This window comes from Musa acuminata, chromosome BXJ2-2 (genome assembly GCF_036884655.1).
Source record: "Musa acuminata AAA Group cultivar baxijiao chromosome BXJ2-2, Cavendish_Baxijiao_AAA, whole genome shotgun sequence".
Lineage (NCBI taxonomy): Eukaryota > Viridiplantae > Streptophyta > Magnoliopsida > Zingiberales > Musaceae > Musa > Musa acuminata.
Genome location: NC_088339.1, coordinates 32,162,531 through 32,187,672, shown reverse-complemented (window position 1 = coordinate 32,187,672; position 25,142 = coordinate 32,162,531). Strand labels below are relative to the sequence as shown.

At 39.1% G+C, this 25,142-nt stretch overlaps 3 protein-coding genes, 1 non-coding gene and 1 pseudogene across 6 annotated transcripts; all 5 read left to right on the top strand.

Moving 5' to 3' along the window:
- Window positions 1-516: 516 nt before the first annotated feature.
- On the top strand, window positions 517-6,763 carry LOC103974371 (deaminated glutathione amidase, chloroplastic/cytosolic). Of its 2 annotated transcripts, none has more exons than XM_018820243.2 (9): window positions 517-726; window positions 1,540-1,676; window positions 3,274-3,402; window positions 3,674-3,708; window positions 4,851-4,963; window positions 5,075-5,167; window positions 5,537-5,639; window positions 6,367-6,449; window positions 6,542-6,763. In XM_018820243.2, exons 1-9 carry the CDS (start codon window positions 535-537, stop codon window positions 6,581-6,583), a joined length of 927 nt encoding a protein of 308 aa, XP_018675788.2. In that variant the 5' UTR covers window positions 517-534; the 3' UTR covers window positions 6,584-6,763. The 2 variants fall into 2 exon arrangements, with proteins under 2 accessions (XP_018675788.2, XP_009387462.3); XM_009389187.3 differs by having other exon boundaries at window positions 518-726; window positions 3,650-3,708.
- LOC135606330 (U1 spliceosomal RNA) lies at window positions 3,775-3,935 on the top strand. Its single transcript, XR_010484789.1, has one exon. It is a non-coding gene; the product is annotated as a U1 spliceosomal RNA (small nuclear RNA).
- A 929-nt stretch (window positions 6,764-7,692) lies between the features above and the next one.
- Window positions 7,693-11,234, top strand: LOC108951166 (L-ascorbate peroxidase, cytosolic-like; annotated as a pseudogene).
- Window positions 11,235-12,057: 823 nt separating this feature from the next.
- Window positions 12,058-16,392, top strand: LOC103976188 (uncharacterized). The gene is made up of 8 exons (XM_018822198.2): window positions 12,058-12,215; window positions 13,558-13,719; window positions 13,800-14,078; window positions 14,230-14,264; window positions 14,340-14,429; window positions 14,557-14,701; window positions 14,804-15,423; window positions 15,501-16,392. Exons 1-8 carry the CDS (start codon window positions 12,122-12,124, stop codon window positions 15,735-15,737), a joined length of 1,662 nt encoding a protein of 553 aa, XP_018677743.2. The 5' UTR covers window positions 12,058-12,121; the 3' UTR covers window positions 15,738-16,392.
- Window positions 16,393-19,842: 3,450 nt separating this feature from the next.
- Window positions 19,843-24,740, top strand: LOC103974389 (uncharacterized). 2 transcript variants are annotated; one of them, XM_065096915.1, is made up of 2 exons: window positions 19,843-20,684; window positions 24,336-24,740. In XM_065096915.1, the coding sequence occupies exon 1, from the start codon at window positions 19,917-19,919 to the stop codon at window positions 20,676-20,678; it is 762 nt and encodes a 253-aa protein (XP_064952987.1). In that variant the 5' UTR covers window positions 19,843-19,916; the 3' UTR covers window positions 20,679-20,684; window positions 24,336-24,740. The 2 variants fall into 2 exon arrangements, with proteins under 2 accessions (XP_064952987.1, XP_009387481.1); XM_009389206.3 differs by having other exon boundaries at window positions 19,845-20,684; window positions 24,417-24,740.
- The last annotated feature ends 402 nt before the right edge of the window (window positions 24,741-25,142 follow it).

The window sequence follows — 25,142 nt, the reverse complement described above, 5'->3', positions numbered from 1 at the left end:
TCCCTTCACAATTTTCGGTCTGCTTACGCATTTATTGGGTCGATTCCGGTTTGAACTGACTCGATCCTGGTCCGGTTGCTCAATGTTGGGTCTATTCCGGTTTGAATTAGCTTGATGCCGATTCCAGTTGATCAATGTTGTGATCAACGATCGAGATTTTTATCAACTAAGTCAACAGATAAATCTCATCCGTTCGCTACCCTAATTGCGAGGCTTCCCATTCCAGCCCGGATCCATGCCTCATGATGTGTGGTAAACTAACCGAAGAAGTAACGGAACCCATAAACCCCAATTAATTTCCGATCATGATCGGATGGTAGTAGCAGAATCCACAAACCGCCCAAGTGACTCAGGAATCGTGATCGGATGGTACAATCACCGCCTTCTCCCTTCGGTTCGAATCTGATCAATTCATGAAACAACCCCGATTAATTTATGAGTCATGATCGGGTGGTGAAATTACCGCAGGAGTAGGAGAGTCACAATCCACGATTAAAAGCTTCTAATTTGGTGTTAGTTTACCTCAGCATTCTTATGGCCTTCTCCCTTCGGTTCGCACCAAAAAATCTCGCCCGAGCTCCCGTGTTCCGCTGCCCTTCCGCCACCCCAGCTGCCGTCTCCGCCCGCTGCTCCATGGCGGCTTCGCCACTGCGGGTGGGCGTGGCCCAGATGACCTCCACCAACGACCTCGAAGCCAATTACAACACTTGCTCTCGTCTCGTCAAGGCAACCCCCTTTGCCGCCCTCTATATATCTCCATACTCTCTTCGGACCTAAGTTCTCCGTTTTTACTCTTTAGAATCCGATTCTTATGTTGGATGTTGGTGATGCTACTAGAAAAACTTCATCGTGACTGTTCTGACGGGGTAGATTGTCTAGTGTCCGGAAACCCTAAAGGTTTCACGTTGTTGATGTTCTAGCTTGTGTAAGAGGTCCAGGTTTTGAATTCATGAAAGGTGCTTGTCATGTCGGATGGTAGGTGACGATATTGTTTTTACAATGTTTCTCAAAAAAAGAAAAATCAGGGTTAGATCATGTTAAAAGATCTCTTGACCTTTGTGATCAGTGGGTCATCTAAACAGGTTGAATCATGCCAACCAAATGGCTTTGGCTCAAGATAATTATCCTAAGTCAAAATCAGTGATGAGTGCGACAAAATTACTGATCAAAAAAGAAATCTATGACTCAAATTAAATGGATTTTTGCTATCCCAAAGACTGGTTCTTGTAATCAATCCTTTAATTTTGGCCTTCATATGCATGCAGGATGGTTGCTCTGTCTCAAGGTTATAAATTGTATCTAAAGAGTTGTTGAACTGTGACAATCGCATATGCTATTTTTGGTTTTCTAAATATAATTTTATATTTTATTTCCCATGTCATTTTTTGGTTTTGTTAAAATTTCACTGCTTTGCTCAAATTGGAGTATGTGGGAGTTATTGCCCGCTTGCTCATATTTTATGTCTTTATGTCGCAGTGTCCATAGCAAAAATTAATGTGCTTCAATTCTAACATGTGATAAATTGCAAATGGTATATAGGAGGCTGCTGCTGCTGGAGTGAATTTGCTTTGTCTTCCTGAGAGCTTTTCCTTTGTAGCTGCCAAGGATGGAGAGTCTCTTAAAATAGCTCAACCTTTAGATGGGCCAATAATGCAGAGATACTCCTCACTTGCACGGTGAAATGCTAGTTGTTTTTCACATGTCTCTTTGTTGATTTTTTCACCAAATGATAGCCACCTTATGAATAACCAATTTGTTTTCTCAGACAAACACCTGCTGGTGATAAAATTGCTATATCTAAATTGTTTAACTTTGGTAAATCTACAAAGATAGTTAATTTGAGCAGATTTATTTTTCATGCTTGTAATTAAGAGGCCTCAAATTCACTGAACATGAGACCTATTTGCTCTATCTTGAGTTTTAAATTTATTGCAATATGGCTAAGGTTTCTATTTGATCTTTCTTTGATGCTGGGCATTGATTAGGAAGCTATTGAGCGACAAAATGATATGATTCAGGTTATCTATCTAAGAAGTATATCTAATATCTGAAACTTAACAGAGGGTTTGACACCCCACATGAAATGAGCAAAGAGAGGGTAAAATAAAAAAGAAAAAGAAAAAGAAAGAAGACAAATAATGGAGTTGGGGTATCTAAACATTCTTTGTCCTTTGTATTTCATGAAAATTAAAATTTTGTTTTAATTTATAGCACCAAATTAGCTTAAAAAAGTTTCTAACATAGTAAAATTTTACTCTATTATGTGTAAAAAATATTTAAAATATTAATATATCAAAACAACGGACAATGTTACTTATGGCTTATATTATTTTTAACATTTGAATGCTGCCACTTGGGACTTCTTTCCACTGTTTCCCATATATAGATTTAGAACAACAACCATGCGAAACACTTGGACCTGTATCCATATACCAGAGTCCCAATAAAATAGAATCGGTGGTTAATGCACATGGATGTTTATGTATCGGTATTTCCATATTTAGATGTATCTTATGAAGTTCATGCATGTATTCACTGGATTTTTTGTATATTTATATCTACCTCCATGTTCATTTCTGCATGGATTTATGTGCAAAGGTAGCTGCCTTCATTATGCATTTTTAGCATTTCTATGGTGCCTATTTGCGTAAAATAGGATTTGTAATATACTTTTATGAGTAAGTACTTATCTGTTTCATCCTGATGGAGATACTTTTTTTGCTACTCCCAAAATGTTAGTTGCCTATTCATACACATGGTCGTTGTTGGTAGTCTCTGTTGATATGTGGGTGCCTGCTAGTTAACTATACAAATAAAACTAAAGCTTTATATTAAATTTTCACTACTTTGCCTAACGAATTTGTGATTTGTCCATGTTTCTGGCTGCTAAAAATTTGGAATCATTTTATCTGGTATCTCTGTAGTTTGTGAATAGATGATCTGATATGCATATAGGCAAGAGTTTTCCCATTATGGAACTGTGTTCTCAAAAGTAGTAATAGTTTAGATGCATTTCAGCTGATATCTACCATATTTTACCCTTGGGATCGTGATATTTTCTTCCATGAGCGTCCTCCAAGGATCTTTTCAGCCATGCTTATTTTCTACTCAGCATAATTGATGTTCATTAACCATTCAATCAGTTGTATAAATATAATATTTCAATAGATATTTTGTTCTTTTCCCTCTTGGTTCTATCTTTTCTTGTTGTCTTGAATTTTAAAGCTTGAAAAGGGTTGTGCTTTAGCCTGATTGTCTTGATGGATGCAACAGAGAATCAAATATTTGGCTGTCACTTGGAGGATTTCAAGAGAAAGGACCTGATGATTCCCATCTGTATAACACCCATGTTTTGCTTGATTCTTCTGGAAATATCAGAAAAACATACCGTAAAATACACTTGTAAGATCTGATTGCTTCATGGTATGCTTTTTTCATTACAGTAGTAGCATTGGCTGTTGGAAAATGTCTTTATTTTCAGTTTGATAGTGAAAAATTAAACAGTTACTTCACTATGATTTGTAATTCTCTTGAATTGAAGTTGCAAAACTTTACATTTCCTGGGTCTAATCTCTTAGTGGCGACTTGTTGCTCGCCTACTTATAAGATAATGAAATCTGACTGCTGACTTCATTTTTATCATCTTGAGGTTTGATGTGGATGTCCCTGGCAGTATGGTATACAAGGAGAGTGATTCCACAGCTGCAGGTTTGAACTTTGACAACTCAACACTTCTGTAGTTGTGGTGGATAGCCATTTTACATATAGATACAGTGACTTACCTGGGTGTGGTCATCGTGTGATCAAGAAGGCCCAGGGTCAGGGCCTGCAACCTCCATTGCATGTGGGAGGGGTGTTGGTTTTCCATCTCTCCAAGTAGGAGAATGGATGTCATAATTTGTGATAGTGGGGGTACGCATTCATGCAGTCCCTATTTAAAATAAATAAATAAATAAAAATACAGATCCCATTTAAAATAAATAAATAGATAAAAAGATAGACACAGTGGGACTCATCGAACATTTATATCCTGTACAATCTTAATTTCATATATGGGAGGAGACAGGAGAAAAATTTATTTGCCCATCCCAAGAAACAAAGCTGATGCAACCGCCATCTCTGTCCAAATACCAAAAGCCCCCTTGGTATTTAAAGCTCGTAGTGTATCACAAGCTTATTACAGAGGATGTTGTGATTGGTGGGTAGCAATGGTTGATGAATCGTTATCTAAGCTTCTCTTGATTATAAATAGAGGAGGATATTGTTGAGAGGATCAATTGAAGGGGGGAGGATGTGGATAAGGTAGAGAACAAGAATAGCTGGAAGATGGATGAAGATGAAGGTACTTTGTAACCAATATAGCTCATGTTTAACCCTAACTAACGAGGCAAAGCTTTAGCAGTTGAGAGAGGTCGACACCATGAGTAATATCTAGAGGTGTCCTTGATGTCAATGGTTAATATGCCATATTGTGAAACTTGGACCTTCTCTTTTTTTCTTTCCTTGTATCATTTATTGACCATAACTTTTGAGGATGCTTGCTATTGAAGATGCTTGTGCAAAAACAATTTTGACTTAATGACATAACACAACAAGATACCTAAATAGGAGATATACTTGATATCCTTCGTCATCTCTATTACTTTGTTCATCTAGCTATACCAATTTGAACTATCAACTTTTCAAGATAATTGCATTTGTTTTCTAGGACTAGAGAAAACATGTGATGTTTATGTTTGTTTTCAGGCAAACCTAAATGTCTAAATTGAAGCTTTATACCTCTAGTATGGTTAATTTCTTCATTAATCCTTAATTTTCTTGGTGATCGATACTGACATTCTAATTACCAGGTGAATCTATTGTAGTGGCGGAGAGCCCTGTTGGGCTCCTTGGTCTTACTGTCTGTTATGACTTGAGATTTCCAGAGCTTTATCAACAGCTGCGTTTTCAACACCATGCACAGGTTTTTGTTGTAATGTTAGGATACAGGAGTTCTTTCATGGATTTTTATTTCTATTAAGTACATAAATCCTGAAAATCTCCAATTTTTTTTTTCTGATAATTGTCTGCAAAGATTCTGTTGGTGCCATCAGCTTTCACAAAGGTAACAGGGGAGGCACATTGGGAAATTCTTCTTCGGGCGCGGGCTATTGAGACTCAATGCTATGTACGTATGTGATATTTCTTATATATTATTTCCTTTTCTAATTTGTTTTATAAGAAGAGACACAAGGGTAGATTCTTCATTGACAGCTTAGATGGATATATCTAATAAAAAGACTATGGAGACAAAGTGAACTCATAAACACAGTTCCCAATTGCTGAACTTCATTTGAGTTTCCCAACAGACAATCAACAGCCTCCTATTCTATAACCAGAAGTTAGTCCTATATCGTTGTTCTTAAAAGATGTATTTATTGTTAAGGCTTTGATTACATCAAGAAACACTAGTTGCTCTTATCTATGGTTTTAGCATCCAAAGTTCACATTGGTAGGGACTACCTACATTTGATTGTCTTTGGTACCTCTTTTATAGGTTGTTGCTGCGGCTCAAGCTGGAAGACACGGTGAGAAGAGAGAAAGTTATGGTGATTCTCTAATTATTGATCCATGGGGAGTAGTTATAGCTCGACTTCCAGGTAACACTGAGTATTCTATATTTGCAAACTTGTCAGAATTATGTAATTAATAAGAAAACAACATCATTGTTTATAGCTGTCAGGTGTTATCCACAATGATCGCTTCATGCACCCAGGATCTGTTTAATCAGTTATGCTAATCAATAAGAAAAGGATGTGTGGAGGCAATTATTAAGCATTTGATAGTTAGCTATTTGTAGTAACTCTAAACAGTTTAATGCAGATTTCAACTTTGAACAGCAGTGGACGAATTTTCATCTTTTGAGATGACAACCTGTTCTCAGGCACTTCAAATATAAAGTTCTTTTTCTTTTTAATCTGGATATTGAGCTTCATTACTCATGGCAACCGCAGAGCATGCCTGTGTGGCTAGGAACAATAACATCGAGGGTAACATGAAATGCAAACCATCGTTTAAAGGCTATGGATGGCAAAAAATGTCATGTCATGGCATGAGGACATCATGCTGATACCTTTTGAACATGTATAATTCAGTGTCATTCCTCTAAACTAGCCAGCACATCTAAAATGTTGGTCTACTCATGTCAGTACGTTTAGTACAAGGCTACTCATGTATAATATAATACGTGTGATTGCCTTTCTCACATTCTATATCTGTTTTAGTGCTCAATAATAGTTCTTGATGCTCAACTTTTCTATACTTAGTGTGTGCTTTGTCAAAAGTGTGCATTTTAGATCTAATGGCCTGAGCTTTTCTACCTTACAGATCGATTGGCAACAGGAGTTGCAGTAGCTGACATCGACCTCTCGAGGATTGATTCTGTTAGAAGGAGGATGCCAATCGCCCAAGTAAATTTCTGTGTTATTTTAAATATTCAAAATACAGATTATTTTAAAGCCTGTTCTCCAGACTAAACTGTCTTTCCCCCATCTTTTTGCAGCATCAGAGGATAGGCAGTTGCTTAAAAACCCAATCTGTATGAGTTGCATTGGATTATTGAATTGTAGCCATGTATTTATGCATGGAATTACCATGACATGTTTAAACTCTCCTAAATGTTTTAGGAGGCATAAAATGCCATTGTCACCTAAATATGGAGGGGAATAATGCAACTTTTCCATGAATCAAGAATGTGAAAATGGCGATATGCATATTTGCGCAATTTTGTGTTTTTCTTTATGAATAAGTTGCCTTTTGTTAGAGGAAAAATGCCCCTAGACATTATCTTTTTTGTATTTTTTATTTGTTTCTTACAATCTGTTCCCTTGATGCTAATTTTCTTCTGCTATTATTAAAAAGGAGCAAACATATATGAAGCATGAACAGTCTGCAGCGAAGCCTAACACGTAACTGTGTGCAAATGTATCGAATAATTTCAATCTACTTTCAACGGCGAATAAAGCCATTGCACAGGTTTTTAGAGATTTCACCGTCTCGTGCTATTAAGCGTGATATCCCATGTGGGCTCCACTGGCTCAGGCCAAGGATTTGTTTACGCGTCATCAATCCATCATGATTGGTGTCCGAGCACTAACAGTGCAAGGAATCTTCTCCGGATATCCTACCGTCCATTCACATTGTCTAACATCTCATCCGTCCATTTTATGTGATATGCGGGGCCTGCATGAACGGACGGTCCTGATGGAGAAACTGGAGGGAGATTCGGCCCGTCGTAAGATTATACCCAACTCAGACGAAGCGTCAGATAATTCAGCCAGTGGTTGTATGCCACGCGTTATGTTCCATTCTTCTTCGCCTCTCCCCTCTGATGGAATCTCTCGGCGAAACGCCCAATCACACTTTCCACGGGCAAAAAGATCATTCTGCCCTTATGGCTCTCCACGATAGCGGTCCAACTGAGGACGTTAAAGTAATTTCGCAGTACACATTCCATTTCACGTTAGCCGCGCATGACCTCGGAGATTCCACTTACCAAGTCGCGATACACACGCATCAGCACCGTCCAATCTTAGTCGAACTGTGACCGTACATCGCGCACCATCCGACGGCCGTAAGTAAGCTACTAGAACCTTCTCTCCCTCGCTTTAAAAGAACCGCGGGGGGATGGTGGGTGTTGTTGCTGTCGCCATGTCTCGCCCCATTAACTTGCTCCGTTGCAGTCGTCCTGTCTTCCATGGGGAAGTCGTACCCAGCGGTGAGCGAGGAGTATCAGAAGGCGGTGGAGAAGGCCAAGAGGAAGCTCCGCGGCCTCATCGCTGACAAGAACTGCTCACCGTTGATGCTCCGCCTCGCGTAAGTGCTCCTCGTCCTGCTTCATTTTCATTTTTTTCTAGGTGGTCTGGTGACGGACGGCGGCGACTGGGGGGTTGGTTCCAGGTGGCACTCAGCGGGGACGTACGATGTCGTGTCGAAGACCGGCGGGCCGTTCGGGACCATGAGGTTCCCAACGGAGCTCGCCCACGGCGCCAATAACGGCCTCGACATCTCCGTCCGACTCCTGGAGCCCATCAAGAAGCAGTTCCCCATCTTGACCTACGCTGACTTCTACCAGGTTGGTCCATCATCTTCGGATCTGGCGCTGATATATGTTCCTTCTCTTTATGTTAGTTTGATGCATGCCTTCTAATCGCAGCTTGCTGGAGTCGTGGCGGTGGAAGTTACTGGAGGACCCGAGTTCCCTTTCCATCCCGGAAGGGAGGTATACGATCTCGATCATGCTTTATATTGTACAAAACATTTTTATAACATTAGTGGTTCACTGTTGTTCGGATTTGAGATTAGGATGGGTTGGATGCACGTTCTGACTTGCGATTCGTTTTCTGTAACCAGTTTTTTGGTCGGGTTGCGGTAATGATGTCGGGTAATTGTGATGCCATTGATTACTAAATGATAAGGGTTTACGGGGGTTGTTTTGAACGGGGCACATACATTAGATAGTATTCAGTATAAATCCATGTCGGTCGCCACTTGTGCTTTTGGGAAAATTTGATAACCATTGTTTAATCATCTTTGCGAACGTTGTTTTTGAATCTCTTCTTTCCTTCCAAGAAGCAGCAAAGGAGAGTTAATGAACCATTGCCGCTTTTCATTTGCAAATGTTTGGTTGCTTGCAATTAGGTTGCTTAGGGCATGTGTACATGCAATTAGAACCTCATATGTTGGAAATAAACTTGTGAAATGAAATATCGCATGCTAGATTTTTGGATGGGGTTGCATGTCAAATTTGGATTTGGTGCACTCTCCCTCCTCTCACACATTTCCTCGTAACACATTGCTCCTATATTGTGTTCCGTACTGCCAAGTATTAGTTGTTATCTCCTCTATATCAGTTTCTTTTCCAAGTGGCAACCACACATGTAGAAAATTCAAGTACATGAAATTTCAACTACTATTTGTAGCATTTGCTTTTTCTTCCAACTGTTGTTTGTAGGCATTTGCAGTTGCAATCTACCAAATGTCTCCAAAAAATCTCTAAACAACATAATGGGATGATATTCACATTTGCAGTTTGTTAAAAGTCCATTTATTTTGCTCTTCACATTAGGAAGAACCATATCCCATTCACATTAGGAAGAACAATAAATTTAACTGATGATCATTTTTTACATTCACTAATTAGTCTTCTGCATTGTTGTTTGGACTCAGCTATGCAAGATAATTGAAGTGTTTCTATCTTTACTGCCATAGCCTTGTACCCAGGTTGATCTTGGTTTTACCTGCATGCAAGCTCAGTGTGAAACTTGATGCAAGAAAATTTATTGTTATGTTCATATTATGATTTTATTCATCAAGTTAGACTTATGTCTTATGTAATAGAAGCTAGACATAAGTTTTGTTTTCTATCGAGATGTTCTAATGTAGTTTGACATTGATTTGTACGTTAATTATTTGGTTCAATAAATTTCAGATATCAAGAAATAATGTTGATTTGTGGTCAAATCATTTTACTATTGTTAGGTTGATTATTTATGAATCCTAGTATCGATTGCTATGTCCTTGAACCAATTTATGGCCATGGTTGTTGGCGCTGATATATTGACATTCTGTTTTCTGTTTGTCTAGGACTAACCTGAACCTCCTGTAGAAGGCCGCCTTCCTGATGCTTCCAAGGGTATGGCTGTTTATATAGCATCTCAATGATTATATAATCTTTTGGAGTTTCAAATTTTCGGCATTTAGTATACAGATGCTTGTGTTAGATTTGACTACTAGTAGTATAATTCTTAGTTGCTGCCAATAATCATTCTGTATTGGTGACATACTCATATAATCTGAGGATCAGTATGTTTGTGTAGTGGTAGTAGGTGTTGCAAACATATATAAACTGTAATTGGATAACAGGAAGGTTCTTTGGTTGCATTTCAAGTGTTCCATATTCCCAAAGCTGTCCAATGGTGTATATTGTGGTGTATATTCTATTGATTGTTCTTAAGTTGTCCTTACATCATAAAAGCAAAGTAATTTGTTGTAACACAAACCTGATCAACTTGTGACTTGTTTTTCTTTCTAAATCCTTTAGGCTCTGATCACCTCAGGGATGTGTTTGGTCACATGGGTCTCAGTGATCAGGATATTGTTGCACTCTCTGGTGGTCACACACTGGTAATTTTCTAGTTGTGCTCTATGCATGGCTTGCCAGATTGTTTACTACTATTTGTTATCTTCTCTCCTTTTTACATGTTTTGCTTTCTTGCAACAGGGAAGGTGCCATAAGGAGTGATCAGGCTTTGAAGGAGCTTGAACTTCCAATCCTCTAATTTTTGACAACTCATACTTCAAGTAAGTTTGCACAGACCAATCCTCTAAAGTTTGCCAGTTATCTGTTTTGGTTCCGTAATTGCACGAAACATTAAAATTTGTCTGATCCATATGCTTTTTAATAATTCTCTTCACAATGGTGTGGAATGATAGATTTTGTTTTTCTGTCAGGGAACTCCTGAGTGGAGAGAAAGAAGACCTTATCCAGCTGCCTTCTGACAAGGCCCTTCTAAATGATCCTGTATTCCGCCCTCTTGTCGGAAAAATATGTTGCTGTATGTATTCTTGTCCATCATCGATTGTATGACTATATTGTCTGTTATGCCAAGAATGGTGGTGGTGATTTCTTCTCCATTTTAATCCTGGCTTTCATGCCCTCAGGATGAGGATGCTTTCTTTGCTGATTATGCTGAAGCTCACCTGAGGCTCTCAGAACTGGGGTATGCGTTAAAGTGTCCGTGGAACTTTAAACAAGCAATTCAATGGCACAATCTAAATCATCATTGTGGCTTTTTTGCTTTTCAGATTTGCCGAGGCGTAAAGAGTGAATGTTCAGATTCAGCAAGCCATTTTGCACGGGTTTTGAGATGTTGTCTGCCGAGTAGAATCATCAGAAATATCCTAGGATTAAGATCTGATGGTTGTATGCTATCTTTTGTCGAGATTAATATTTAGTTATTTGTCAGACAGTTACTTAGACATAACCGTAAGTGTACTGCAATCATCTCCACTATCATCAAGCCAAAGTAGTTATGGTATCTGTTTGAATGTGTGATGATGAATTCTGCAGCTACTCGAACGATGCAGCATGCTTTGCCTATTCATCATTACTAATTTCTGTTCTTCATGACTGCCTGTACATGGCATCCAATGCCTAGTACTTTTAACTCGAGCTCTGTTTTTGATGTACTACATCTTAAAAGTCTCACCTATCTATTTTAAAGTTTTATGGCGACGGTATCAGTGAAAGGTCTTTATTTCAAATATTGGTTTGTGCCATGGATTGGTAGGTTAGTGTGGATCTATCGTAATTATATTTTACCAAGGTCCGTAATATCGTACCGTATCGGAGTTTCGATCTGGGCTCGGTACTGGTACGATACGGTATATCGAGCGGTACACTCGAGTGTACCGCTCGATATATATAGGCGTGCCGAGCACTGTAGCAGTAGTGTTGCTACAGTGTTATGTAACGTATAAATTTCGCATGCCCCCTTCAAATCTAAAAGCCTAAATATATGATTGAAAATTAAAAGGTTCATTTGAGTATCATTTGACTGTTATCTGAAATTGTAATGCTAATAATACCTTATAAAGTTTACTATGATAATAAAAGTGTCAAAATTTAAATAGATTATCTTTCTATTTAGTACACAAATCCAATTTGAATCTTTCACATACTCATCTTTACCAATTAAATCAACTAACATCTTCATATAAATGATTAAGTGTTGAAGATGATATTTGAAAGGGGCGTCTGTTAGCTCAAAGTCACAATTAAGAGTTTGTTCGGTGTGGTGACGAAGGTTTTATCCATCACACGTAAGCATATACACAATGGTCATTTTAAGCTTATGCATACTGATTTCTTATTAAATAACTCCGAATTATTATTACGAAAAGATATTAGAATTTGTCAAGGACATATATGCAAAAATCACCTCCTAATTAAAGCAGACATCGGCCATATACGCGTCTTGTTTCACCGTAGCCTTAAATTAGTCTCGTCTTCTTGTTTTCTATTTCCTCCCCCATATCGTTTCCTCTCGCGAACAACCATGAATTAGGTTTCTCGACAACCATGGAAAGGTTCCCTCTCATCGACGTCCCGTCGGAGGACGATCGCGTCTCCTCGTCCTCCTCTTGCGATGTCTCCGTCCACCAAAGCACGTCAGGTAGTCATCGCTCTCGTCGTGGTTCTGTCATTGCTTCTGTTCTTTCCAAAATGCGGTCCTACAAGACTTGGAATTCTTTAGATTGAATGTGGTAGGGTTTGCTTGGTCGTTCTGGATTGCTTTTTGTTGAATGCAATACGAGAACAATCTTTTAGAGTTTCGAATGCGTTTAATCCGTGAGATGAATTTTTAGAATATGTGGCAATACGTGACTTGTTGGTTGATGTCTCATTCTGAATTAGGCAAGAATGAAAGATAGGCAATACCTCTGATCTCTCTTTGTCTACCTTTGTTGGATCCCCCTTCCTTTTGGATGAATGTGAAAATGATACGGCGTAGCTTCGATAATCCGCATTTATGACCTACAGACTTGAATTTAATGTGAGAATGATAGCCCAATGTAGGAAGCTCTTTTCAACGATGACATTAAATAGGTTGACAATCCATATTTATGACCTATAAACTTGAATTTGATCAAATCCTAGTGTCTCATGACGTGGATAACTGCCTCATTTATGATAGGTAGAATTAAATAGGTTGATGAATTCAATTTAATATAAAAAAGGCTGCCCAATGTCTGAGGATTTTGTGGAAGTGGGAATTGGTGAGAATCAAGTAGAGAGGTTATTTCCATGAACTGATTTCTGGTGACCCATGACATAGACAGCAACCTTATTGTGATGACAGGACCCACTTGCGTAATTTTAATTTTATGGTGTTAGCTTTTTGCTCTGTTTATATTTTAATGTTCTACACATGGACCAGAAATATCTTTTCTGTGATCAGAAGGTTTGGTCTATCCTTACGCAAAATGTTTAGGTTATCTTATTTTACTCAAGAGAATGCATTACATTATATAAACATGCAACGCATAAATTCAAAGGTTAACTACACATTAATCCATTAAATGTGACATTTTGTCCCAGTTAAATTTTTGATCAATTGTGATGATTGGTGGCAATGGTCACCAGAATCTGAATCCTTGAGAGTTACATGAGCCCAACCACAAGTATACAGATATAAAGATTGTTTCCAAACTCTACTTTTGAATGACCTTTGTTCTTAACACAAGCTCCTACATCTGTGTCCTTCATGTTTTATGACTAACATTATTTTCTGCACAGTCCTGTGTAACATGTTCATGATGTTTATGATTTTACCAGCTTCCAGTGGAATTTGATCGGTTTTGTAAACACAATTATAGATGTGTGATCTAGAGATTTTTTCAGTAGCTAACTTGTTACCTGTCAGCATGTGTACGTGATTCTTCAGTCTTTGCTTTAGTTCTTTATTTTTATGTGCCTTTTGGGGAACCACATTGAGAAGAATTGTTTTCAAATAGTGATTGCTGGTTCTGAGTATGGCAAGAGTCAAGAGAAAATGAGCAAGCAAATGAAACAAGCTCTCCAGTCAGTAGAATCCTCGGAGCAAAAACAATTAAAGACCAGCAAACATTACTTGCGGAACAGTTTAGATTGGGATAGAGATTTTCTTACAAGTGAAGGTATGGACTTTGTGATTCCAAAACTAACATAGATTGAACCAAGATTTATAAGGTTAGTGGATCTTATTTCTTGTTCACAGGTGTTCTGAATAATGAAGAATTGGCCATCATAAACAGTACATTCAAGAAGAGTGAAGCATGTTCACTTCCTATAATTACAGAAGAAGCAAAAAAAACAACAGAATTAAACTCATATTTAGATAATGATAGATGGGCTTTGGAAAAGCTTGAGGTAGATTTGTTTAAAAATGTACAAACTTCCAATCAAAAGACTCCTGGTACTGGTGAAAAAGCTTTGAAATTGGCACATCCCAGCAAGAAAATTAATCCAGCGAAGGGAAGGGCACTGCCCAATAAATGTAAGAATGTTAAACCTGTTAAAAGTCTGAAACACTTGCTTTTAAGTCCTGTATCTATTTGAAGTTTGCATAGGAAATTTTAATCAGAGTATAATTTCAGTGTTGCTTGTATTATTGCAATTATTCTAAGTATATTCATAATGTTTTGCAGCACCGGTGAAGTCTGAACCATCTCGTCACAATAAGGTATATCTTTTTAATAATCACCTCACTATTTTATAGCATTGATACACAAATTTTTGATAGCTTGTGTCACCTCAGAAGAAGTCTCCCGTGACATCGGAGAGGCACGGTGTTAGCAACCATCTCCATAAGCATGATTCTAGAGGGGCCACTGTTGTTACAGATGTGGTATGTGCATATTATATACTAATTGCTTTGGCTCTAAAATTTTCCTTCACAAAATGAGACTAATCTTTTAATTATTACAAATAAATTGAAATATTTGTTGACTCAAGTTCACATTTCACACTTTAAGGCTGTTGATGGAATTACTAGTTCGAGGACAGTGTCAAAGCCACCAAGAGTTTTGTCCAGAGCAACTGTACAAATGGTGCCAGCCAAGACGACTTTGGTTCCTGCAAAAACCCAAATAAGAACCAGTAATACAAAAGAAAAACCAGGTATAATTAAGAAAAATCTTCAGGCATCTCTAACCAATGCAGTTGGATATAATATATATTCTGCTTTAGAATTTTGTTCTTATTTAAGTGTGGCTTTGGCAGGCAATGTGGTAATGCCAAAATCTGTTGTGGTTTCCAAGAAAATGAATGAAGGTTCTTCCAGTGGCAATTCTAAGTCCTCCCAACCATCAAAAACGACTTTGACTTTGGTCAGAAATTCAGTGGACAAAAATCTTAAATCTCCTTCGGACATAACAAGGATGAGTAGTACATCTAGAGCTACCAATCGCTCCTCATCTGGATTAATCACTAATACAGCATCTATGAGGACAAGCAGAACTAAAACTGTCGGTAGAAGTGCAAGTAATTCTACAGTATCTTCAAATTCTGCTGTGAAGTTAACTTCAAGTACACCAAGTAGCTCTTTTGACAGTGCTACTTCGGGATCATTTTCATCAACGCGCTTTGCTGTGAAATCAGCAATCTATAGCATTGAAACCGGTTCTCCATCCTTGTCATTGGAAAGTGCTGACAATGATAGAGTTCATTCGGCAGGTTGCAGTTCATGCCTCAGATCCGAAGATCATGGGGACCAGTCTTCCAAACCGCATGCTACGAAAAATACTCCAGATGATGAAGTAACATCTAAGCCATCCAGAGGGGATCATCCAAGAAGCTCCACTAACAATAACTCTGCAACAAAATGCTGCAGATCTCCAGTGGTATATGTGCCTAACCATAGTGTTCTTTTCATTTCTTCTATCTGTGTGTAACTTGGAGTTTATTTTTGGATTTGCAGAAGAAACCATTAACCACACAGACTAGCAAGCAGCCCAGTTTTCTGAAAGCCACCGCCGGAGCCTCCAAGACTGATTCAGTGAATAAACTAAAACACGATACAATTCAGCATACTACACCTGGGACTCGAAACAGAGCCCTCAATTCTGGTTCTTCACAAACTCATTCTGCTGCTCTTACTCGTAACCGGAAGCACAGATCCCAATCTCTTGAAAATCTACCGAAGCTTGCTGAATAGAATGACTTTACTGGTTTATCTGAAGCACAGCCAAAATTATGCCCCATCACTGCTTGAGGATTTCTGCCCCTCAAAAGATGGTCCCGTGGTCCCGTTCAAGGTTTCTGAAATAGCAAAAGAAGTTGCCGGTCAAGCTTAATGGTGTGGATTCCAAGTGCGAATGAGCAAGGTGGTCATCCGCGTCCAAAGCGTATGACAGATATTCCTAACAACGGAGCAATGGTTTTGATCGATAGAAGTTCTTACCTTACCGAGAAATCCCGTTCCTTGTCTGGGTGGACAGGTAACATGTAATTGGGAAAGTTATCACGCTGGAATTCACCTGTCATGGATATTGATAAGGAAAATATTGTTCCTGCAGAATGAACAGATGGGCCGAGCAAAAACCTCAGGACACAGAGCGGTGAAAGAAATGGCTGAAAACTAGTGCTGCTCTCAACTTAGAGACACAAGGAATCTGAGTTATGGACATTCAGCATTATCTGAATCATCTTTTTTATGGTCGTCCACTGATGAGAACTAAAAAGTTTCATGATGTTCTGCGAAGATGGAGGACAGATATTTTGCTTCTTTGTCTTTTGTGATTGAATTGCAGCTTGGTCTGACCAAAATTTTTTCCCATCTTTATGGATTCTAATTGGATGTAACTTGAATTGATTTTATAGGTTCTTTGACAGTCAAAAACTTATTTGGATATGAAATGGGAGAAGCAGCATTGATTGAGACCCAATCGAGATCTTTTGATTGCATCACTCGTTTAACAACCAAGAATTATTTGCAGATGTTTTGATTGAAACCCAATTGAGATCTTTCTCCTTGTCCAAGTCAACGCGAAGCACAAGCCTAACAACCCACATGCATGATGTGAATAAGAAGTGATGAATATTATGAATCGGGTTCCGAGTAGGTCAACCTTGATATATTTTGACGGCTTTGTTCCGACACGCATGATATGGACAAGAAGTGGTGGGTATTAATAACGGTCCACATTAGACGTCAACGCCAAGTACGAGCTTGACATCCAACACGCCTGATGTGGACAAGTGGTGGTGGATATAATGTTTGGGATCCATCTAGCACGTTAATCTTGTATCCTTATACGAAAATTCATCAGCCGCCACTCGTCAGCCGTCGATTGTCTGAATCCTACGGTTCTCGTGGCTTCATCAAACACGCAATACCACCGTGCCTTCCGCCCGGGGTTTCGGAGAAGACGCCTACTAGCCGTCAGATCGGAAAAACGACGTGCGATCAGAATTGACGGCTTAGAATGGTCCACTCAAGAACCGTACGATGGGAGTATCGGATGGCTAAGGAAGAAAACCCAAGCATTCCTTGGACCCGTGCGACTCCATAAAAGCCTAGCGTGAGAAACGCTTCTTGTCTTAAGAGTTGCCCCGATCCTTCCTTCCCTGTTGCCGAAGGTGAAATTTGTCTCATTGCCTGCTGTTTTTGCTTATGCTTTTCTACATTGAATTCTTGAATCTGTGATTGAGGGACTGCATCCATATGTTTATGTCTGAATTGCTAGTATATTGTGTTTCTTTTGTGCGTTGTTTAGTTCCTGGATCTCATCCAGGACGATCCATATGTTTCTGTTAAAGAATCAAGCTTTGAGGAGGGTAGAGGTGAATTAGATGAGACAGTAGCAATAAGCATGAAATGAAGATCCCTTTTTTATGCTATCGAGCGGATTCTTGTGGACGATATGGAGTTCATATCGTTCCCAGATTCTAGTCTCAGAGTCAGCGAGAGAGATGCGAACCATCGAGTGTGGAACAAATTCTATTGGACGATGTGGAGTTTTTTTTTATTATTGATGTAATGGGATTGGAAATAGGGTATCTCTTTGGTTCAAGTTGGATATCTAGGTGAATAATTTTGTTACTTTTTCAAGGTTTGGAGTTCATGATAGTGTGATCAATTTTGGTTGTGTATTATTGATAAGGCTAGTTACATATTTATGTTGAATGTTTCATCTTAGTCTTTATTTGAGATTAAGGTTCTCACGGGGACAACTTCTAAACTGTTGCTTCTTGCAGTTTCATTCATGTCATCTGGTTATGCTTATTGACTTTTACATAGTAAATTTTCCATTATTTATGGGTTTGGTGTAGCAACTGTTGGTGCTCAAATTCTGGTTAATGTGACTTGAACTATAAATGTCTAATACTTGCTAGAAACTGTTATTCCTTTTTCCACTTTGAGATTGGAACATACTTATTCTGATTAATATACTAATTCTGCTTAAGAACACATTAAAATGCTACTGACTTTTGTTGTGTGTTGTGCAAAGTCAACTGTCTTGTAGTTTTATCCAATACAGAATTTGCATTTTTTTTTAAAACCTATACAACTTTAGCTGTAAATGTAAGTAAAAGATGATCTTGTAGAAGCCCTCAAGGGTCAAGGTATCAGCATAGGTTTAGGCTTAGCTGCACAATTTCCAGTTTGTGCTGCAGGTGTAGTTGTTGACTAATAAGTTTCTTACCCAATTAAGTTGAAACATTTTTATGTCCTATGAAGTCATCATTTCAAGAAGATATATATGGCTGGTGCCAACTTTTTTGTACTTTGGTTAGGAACTTCTACTTGCCATTTAGTTCACAACGTTCCATGGTGCACCTTTTTCCTATTTGCATGACATAAGTCACTCCTCCTCATCGTTATAGATTGTATGGAATGCTATGTTTTTCTTCTTTTTTGATTGGAATTTCACTTCACTTTCTGCAGTTAATACTCGCTTGTGGTCATCATGGGTAAAGAGAAGGTTCATATCAATATTGTGGTAATTGGTCATGTCGACTCTGGGAAGTCAACCACCACTGGCCATCTCATTTACAAGTTGGGTGGCATTGACAAGCGTGTAATTGAGAGGTTCGAAAAGGAGGCCGCGGAGATGAACAAGAGATCATTCAAGTATGCTTGGGTGCTTGACAAGCTTAAAGCTGAGCGTGAAAGAGGAATTACCATTGATATTCCCTGGTGACAATGTTGGTTTCAACGTGAAGAACGTCGCCGTCAAGGATCTCAAGAGAGGCTTTGTTGCATCCAATTCCAAGGAAGATCCTGCTAAGGAGGCTGCCAGCTTCACTTCTCAGGTCATCATCATGAATCACCCTGGTCAGATTGGCAATGGCTATGCCCCGGTCAAGTTTGCCACACCTCCCACATAGCAGTCGAGTTTGCTAAGCTCCTCACCAAGATCGACAGGCGATCCGGAAAGGAGCTTGAGAAGGGACATGGACCAGACTCTGGCCGTGGGAGTGATCAAGGGCGTCGAGAAGAAGGATCCCACCGGTGCGAAGATCACCAAAAGCTGCTGCCAAGAAAAAGTGAAACGTGAAACATCAAATTGTCGATGGTTAAGTTTTGGTCGCGGCAGAGCTTTGCATCACTGTTTATTAATGTGTATTTTTGTTGTCGATGAGATCGGACTTCCTTTGCTGGCCAAATGGAAACGAAAGAATACTGTAAAGAAAGAGCCCAAAGTAAGTAATAATAAATGTCAATCCATGTTGAATAAGGTATGAGCATTTAATATGATCAACAGAATATTGATGGCTATCGATTCTTCCGATAGTCATATGGAACTCTTAATAGTGGATATAGATTCCTTTCTAACACTAAGGGAGCACTTACTAATATGGACTATTCATCGTGTATTAATGACCGACAAATATTTATAAATAGGAACAATCGATTTGGGAAACTTCTATATTAGTTGTTACATTTTTTTAAAATAAGTTATAATATTTTTTGATATTTCTCTTAAAATAATATAATTTTTTTTTAAAAAAGAATTGGACTAATACACCCTATGCATCCAATCAAGCATAGTATAATAGTTGTTTTATCATAGGACATTTTTAGATTTATAATTAATGAGATATATCTTTCAAAAAATATGAAAAATATACCTCCAAAAAAATTCAAAAAAAAAGAGGACTTTTCAAGAGAGTTCGTACTTTCAAAATTAATTTGAAATATAAATATATATATATATATATATATATATTTAATGGCTGAAAACAATTATAGGTTAAGGACGTGTTGAAGTTGAAGTAACACGCAAACTCGTTTTAGCCATATAAATGCCATATTGACACTCTGCGAGGCACAACCCAACTCGCCGTACTTACCGAGTCCTGACTCAGCATCTCGACTCCGATCGCCGTGATGGCCAAGGAGTTCTCCGTTCCGCCGGTGGTCTTCCCCTCGTCGGCCGGGAATCCCAACGTCCCCCACCAGCGTCGCGCGCCGGGGACGGCCCCGCAGCCCTTCCAGCCGCCTCGCCCCTCGAACCCCGGCCCCGCCAACCCTCCCCTCCCCTTCATGTCCTTCGACATCGGATCCGCCCCGGCCTCCTCCTCCTTCTCCGCCCCCGTCTTCTCCTCTGCCTCCGTCCCCGGCTCCTTCGAGGACGAGCCGCCCCTCCTCGAGGAGCTCGGCATCAACACCCGCCAGATCTGGCGCAAGACCGTCTCGATCCTGAACCCCTTTCGCGTGAGCCCTAGTCTCCACGAGGACGCCGACCTCTCCGGACCCTTCCTCTTCCTCATGGCATTCGGGCTCTTCCAGCTTCTCGCCGGAAAGTTCCACTTCGGGATCATCTTGGGTTGGGTCACCGTCGCCACCCTCTTTCTCTACGTGGTCTTCAATATGCTCGCGGGACGCAACGGGAACTTGGATCTGTACCTGTGCTTGAGCCTGATTGGGTACTGTATGCTGCCGATGGTGATCTTCTCGGCTCTGTCCCTTCTTGTGCCCCACGACGGCGTTGTGATCTTTCTGTTGGCGGCGGTGTTTGTGCTGTGGTCAACGAGAGTGTGCACGGGGTTTCTGGTGGAGTTGGCATCGTGCGGAGATGAGCACCGTGGTCTCATCGCCTACGCTTGTTGGCTCGTGTACATGCTTTTCTCGCTGCTCATTATATTCTGATTCTTGGTGAGAGCTCGTTTACAGCTTTGTGATTTCCTGCTACTATTAGTCTTTCTAATCTCTGTAGTCTTCTCTATCGATTTCCAATTTCATTTTGAAGATTTCTATTTGCTTTAGCTGGAAATATCTTTTTTTTTTTTGTTCATTGGTGACTGCGGTTTGATTGTGTGTGGGTAATTGGATATATGATGTAATGTCGTAGAAATACCTTTTTATATAAGGTTAGAATTGTAAAGTTGAGACCTTTTTTCATAGCTTAAAGGAATGTTGGAATTGGATCTTTCTGTCGATACTAGAAGGATTCTTTTTGTCGCTAGATGCAAGTTATCATCACTGAGTGATCTTCTTAATCGCCTTAAGTATTTTGTTTGATCAGCTGTTCAAGTAGTAGTTGAATCATCTGTACGATACGATGTGTGTTAAGAAACAATTTTTTGTTGCATGAGATTGATAGCTTTTATTTGGTTGGAGAGTGTTTTTTTGTGCTACAATGCCAATTGTTTTTTGGAGCCATCTGACATGGAACAAAGGACCAAATTGTGATATTCAAGAGAGCCTTTTAGGGCTTTCTGGAGTGTAGCACTTATGCCAAATTGTTTGGATAAGGTATTTGTTAAATTATGTCTTTTGTGAAAGTCCCGTTGGAAGATGACTCCTTTAAGTGTCTCAATTAAGTCAACTGTTACTGTACTCGCTCGTTCTCTCATTGAAAAAATTATCAACAAATGTGATACATGATACTGAAATGATGTTTGCGCAATAGGTTGATTATATTTTTTGGATCCAGTTATGGGTCCGTAAATGTCAGTTTACGGCATTCTGTTTCTGTGTAACACTGAAAAGGTTTCTTGTGTGGTCCTTTTCTTGTTGAAGAAGCAATTTGATAGTAATCATGCTTGGGAAAAAGATCTCCCCTCTTCTCCCATCTCTTTTCTTGTCTCCTCTCTTGTTCGATCCTTCTCTTTTCTCTCCCTCCTCTCTCTTCTCCTCACCTCTCTCCTCTCTTTCCTTTCGACTGTTTTGTTCCGTACTCTTCTCACCTCTTCTCTTCTATTCTTCATAAATGTAGTGCATTTTATGTTTGTGCTCTTACTGTATGTATGATACTCTAGTGGTTCGGCATGTTTATCTTTTCTTTTGTTGCATGAAAGGACCATTGTAAAAGTCTACTCGGTTGTTCATCTTGGGATTTTTCTTTGTCTCAGCTCTTGCAAGATTCATTGTTAATAATCCAAGTGTCTTTTTATGAAACCAAGATATTTCATCTTGCTAAACATCTTTTTTGAACTGTATACTATGTGAACACTTGAACTGCATACTCTGTTATTAACCATCAATTATTAATTTATATTTTCTTCCATCAGAAAAATATCTTTCAGTTGATTGTCCATTTTCAATTGCTTTGTTAGAATATATGGCTTTAAGGAAAAAAATGTTCTTGGAAATTGATCAGGTATTGGATGGGAGTATGGTATAGAAATTGAAAGCAACCGGAGGAAAATAAAATGTAAGTTTATTGAAAAGATCATATCAAGTGGTGTCTTATCATTTTAAATATCATCGAGCATATACTAAATATCATTTAAGTATTGAAAAAATTTATCACACGAAAAAAATAAAATTAAGAAGGACAAAGAGGATGGTGAAATTGTTCTTAGAAGAAAATGAAAGAGAAGAAAGAAGAGGAGATGGGACATGAGGGTAGGAGGGGAGGAAACGAGATGGGAGAAAGGGAAGGAGAAGAAAGGTGAGCAGATGGGAAGAGAGGATGGGGAGAGGAGAAGAGGAGAGACATGAATAGTACCTTTGAGCTGCGCTGAGGAAGTGACAATCAGCATTACCTTGAATGACCAATCAATAACGAGACAGCCTATCATTGCTAGCAGTAGCAACAGTCTAGGGCTCTCATCTCCTCATTAGTTGTATGTTGTTTGTAGCCTTGTATGTCGTTGAGTGTTTTTTTTTTAATCTTTTAGTTAAGCCCATTAAGTTGACTTAGTAAACTTGATTTAGAGAGGAGAGGAGAGGAGAGACATCGATAGTACCTTTGGGCTACGGGGGAGGAAGTGAAAATCAATGTCACCTTGAACAATAGGCAAGGTTGTCGACACCCTCTCGTTGCTAGTGACAACAACAGTCTAGGGCTCTTGTCTCCGCATCATTCATATGTTGTTCATAGCCTCGCACGTCATCAGAGTGTTTGTTTTTTTCCCTTTTATGTGAAGCTCATCAAGTTGTGTTAGTAAACTCGATTCGAGTTGATCGATCTTACCGAGTCGAGTTGCGAGTTAGGCCGATTCCAACATTTTGATGATCGGTGCAACAAGTCGTGTGTCGTCTGGGGAGGAGGTTAAACAATCGATTCCAACTTATCTGGGCTGTAAGATTGCACTTTAGCAAGTTTAACAACCTTGGTTGTGCCCTACATGAGAGTAGGTTTTGGTTGTCAAATATGTTGCATTGGAGGTTTTAAATCTTTTTATCTTTGTCCTGGAGAGTGAAGTGTCAAGGGGAGGATGGATTCTTGAAACAGGTTAGTGTCATGTCGGTAGAACAATTAGACAGCTTAATGCCCAGAGCATCTTCCTGTTCAAGTTTATTACAAACGGCCAAATTAGGGAACTGTTTCCTTTTGGTGGGTGGACTAAATTTTGGCTTTGCATCCTTGCCTAGGATCCCTTTTCCTTTCTGTGCTAGGAGCAGAAGTTGAGAAAGGGAGGAAGTAGGAGAGTTGAAATTGGTTCACCAAATGCAGGAGATCCCTAACTTCTGCTTCCTTTACCATAGATATAGATGTTGAGCGAGAGCCATGTGATTGTCTACTGATCCTATTAGGTGGGCCTAGATGGAAGAATCATTTCCTTATGTTTGATGGTTAACATTTCAGATTCACTAGAGCAGATGCAGCTTCCATCTTTGTGAAGATGGAGGGTGGTCTAACCAATTTACCCTTAGTAGATGATTCAGTCGGATGCCTCATGTATGAATAGTGATATGCCCTAAATATGGACCTGGATGGAAGACTCAATTGCACACATATGGTAGTTAAAATTCCAGGTTCAAACTCGGGGCAGTTGCAGTTCCATCTATGTAAGTATGGATGGTGTTCTATCAAACTTACTGATAAAAGATGAATTAGTTATGTGTCCCATGTACGGATAGGGATATGGCCTAAATATGTCATCTTTTCTTGACATAATCATTTGAAAAAAAAATGATGTGTTTGTTTAAAGTTATTTGAATGAGGGTTAGAGTTACTGTTAATGCAAACTGTAGGTGAAAAAAAAAAATTGGAATAACATTAGTTCTATCAGGCTGCCTCTTGTTGTTACCTCTGTTTTATACCTGAAGATATCTTACTTTTATCCCTCTTTCTTTTTATCTATCTTCGCCTTTTGTCCTCTGCTGAAACATCTTCTCTGATATTTTCCAGCCTTTTGATCTGTATGAACAGCACCAGCTCAATTCATATAATTTGTTGTCTTCAATTGTCTCTCTTGCATTGGAGATGTATTGATTGATGCCACCCAAAGTGGCTGACCCTTGAGTTGTCTGGCATTTTCTTTACTTATCACATGGACGATAAACTTATTTTGGGTGTTCATCCTCTTCTGGAGTCTGGGCTTAAGAAATAACACTTTAAATTATTAATTGCAGCACTTACTATGATGTGTAGCTCTTCTTTCCTACTTCACATGGATAATAAGCTCATTTTGGGTTCTCGTCCTCCTCTTCCAGAATCTGGGCTCAAGAAATGACACTTTCAAAGATCATTTGCAGCAATTACCAAGATAAGTGGTGGAAGAGTGGCAGATTCCATGTACAAAGGTGCGCATACCGGATGAATACGTAACGTTGTGGCTCTATGTGCCAGGACTTAAGAGGATTCCTCATGTTGAATTGCAAATGCAAATACATGTCAAGCACGTCTTTTGGAGTTTATGTCCTATAACCATTTGTTGAGTTGACCACTAGATAGTCAATTCATTAGTGAGGGGCAGGACTTGTTATCTTAATCTTGTATTTGTGGTGGAAGGAAAATTGTGCTTTTCTTTTCTTTTATGTACTGTTTTGCTTCTTCTGGTTATTACTTTTCGACTACCACTTAACCTGCTAAAAATAGGTGTGTTGTAACTTTCACCTGAACCATGCTTATTACTGGTTCTCGGCGGGCACGCACAAAAAAACTTTATTTTTTTTTTTCTGCCATTAAATCTCATTTGGGTTCAACAGTTTAAACTTTAAATGCACTTCATCTTTTATTTTTGACATCACAGTAGAGTTACCCATAGCTCGATTCCCTTCTGTACTAGAGTCTTGATAAATATTGATCTGAATCTAATGTTTATCTTTAAGCTAATCAGCTTGTCTGCAATTTGATTATAAGAAGACTTGGTGGATCAGAGCATCAATATGTTTAAGTGCCATTTCTGTGGGTGAAGAAGTAGCAGAGAAGGCAGATGC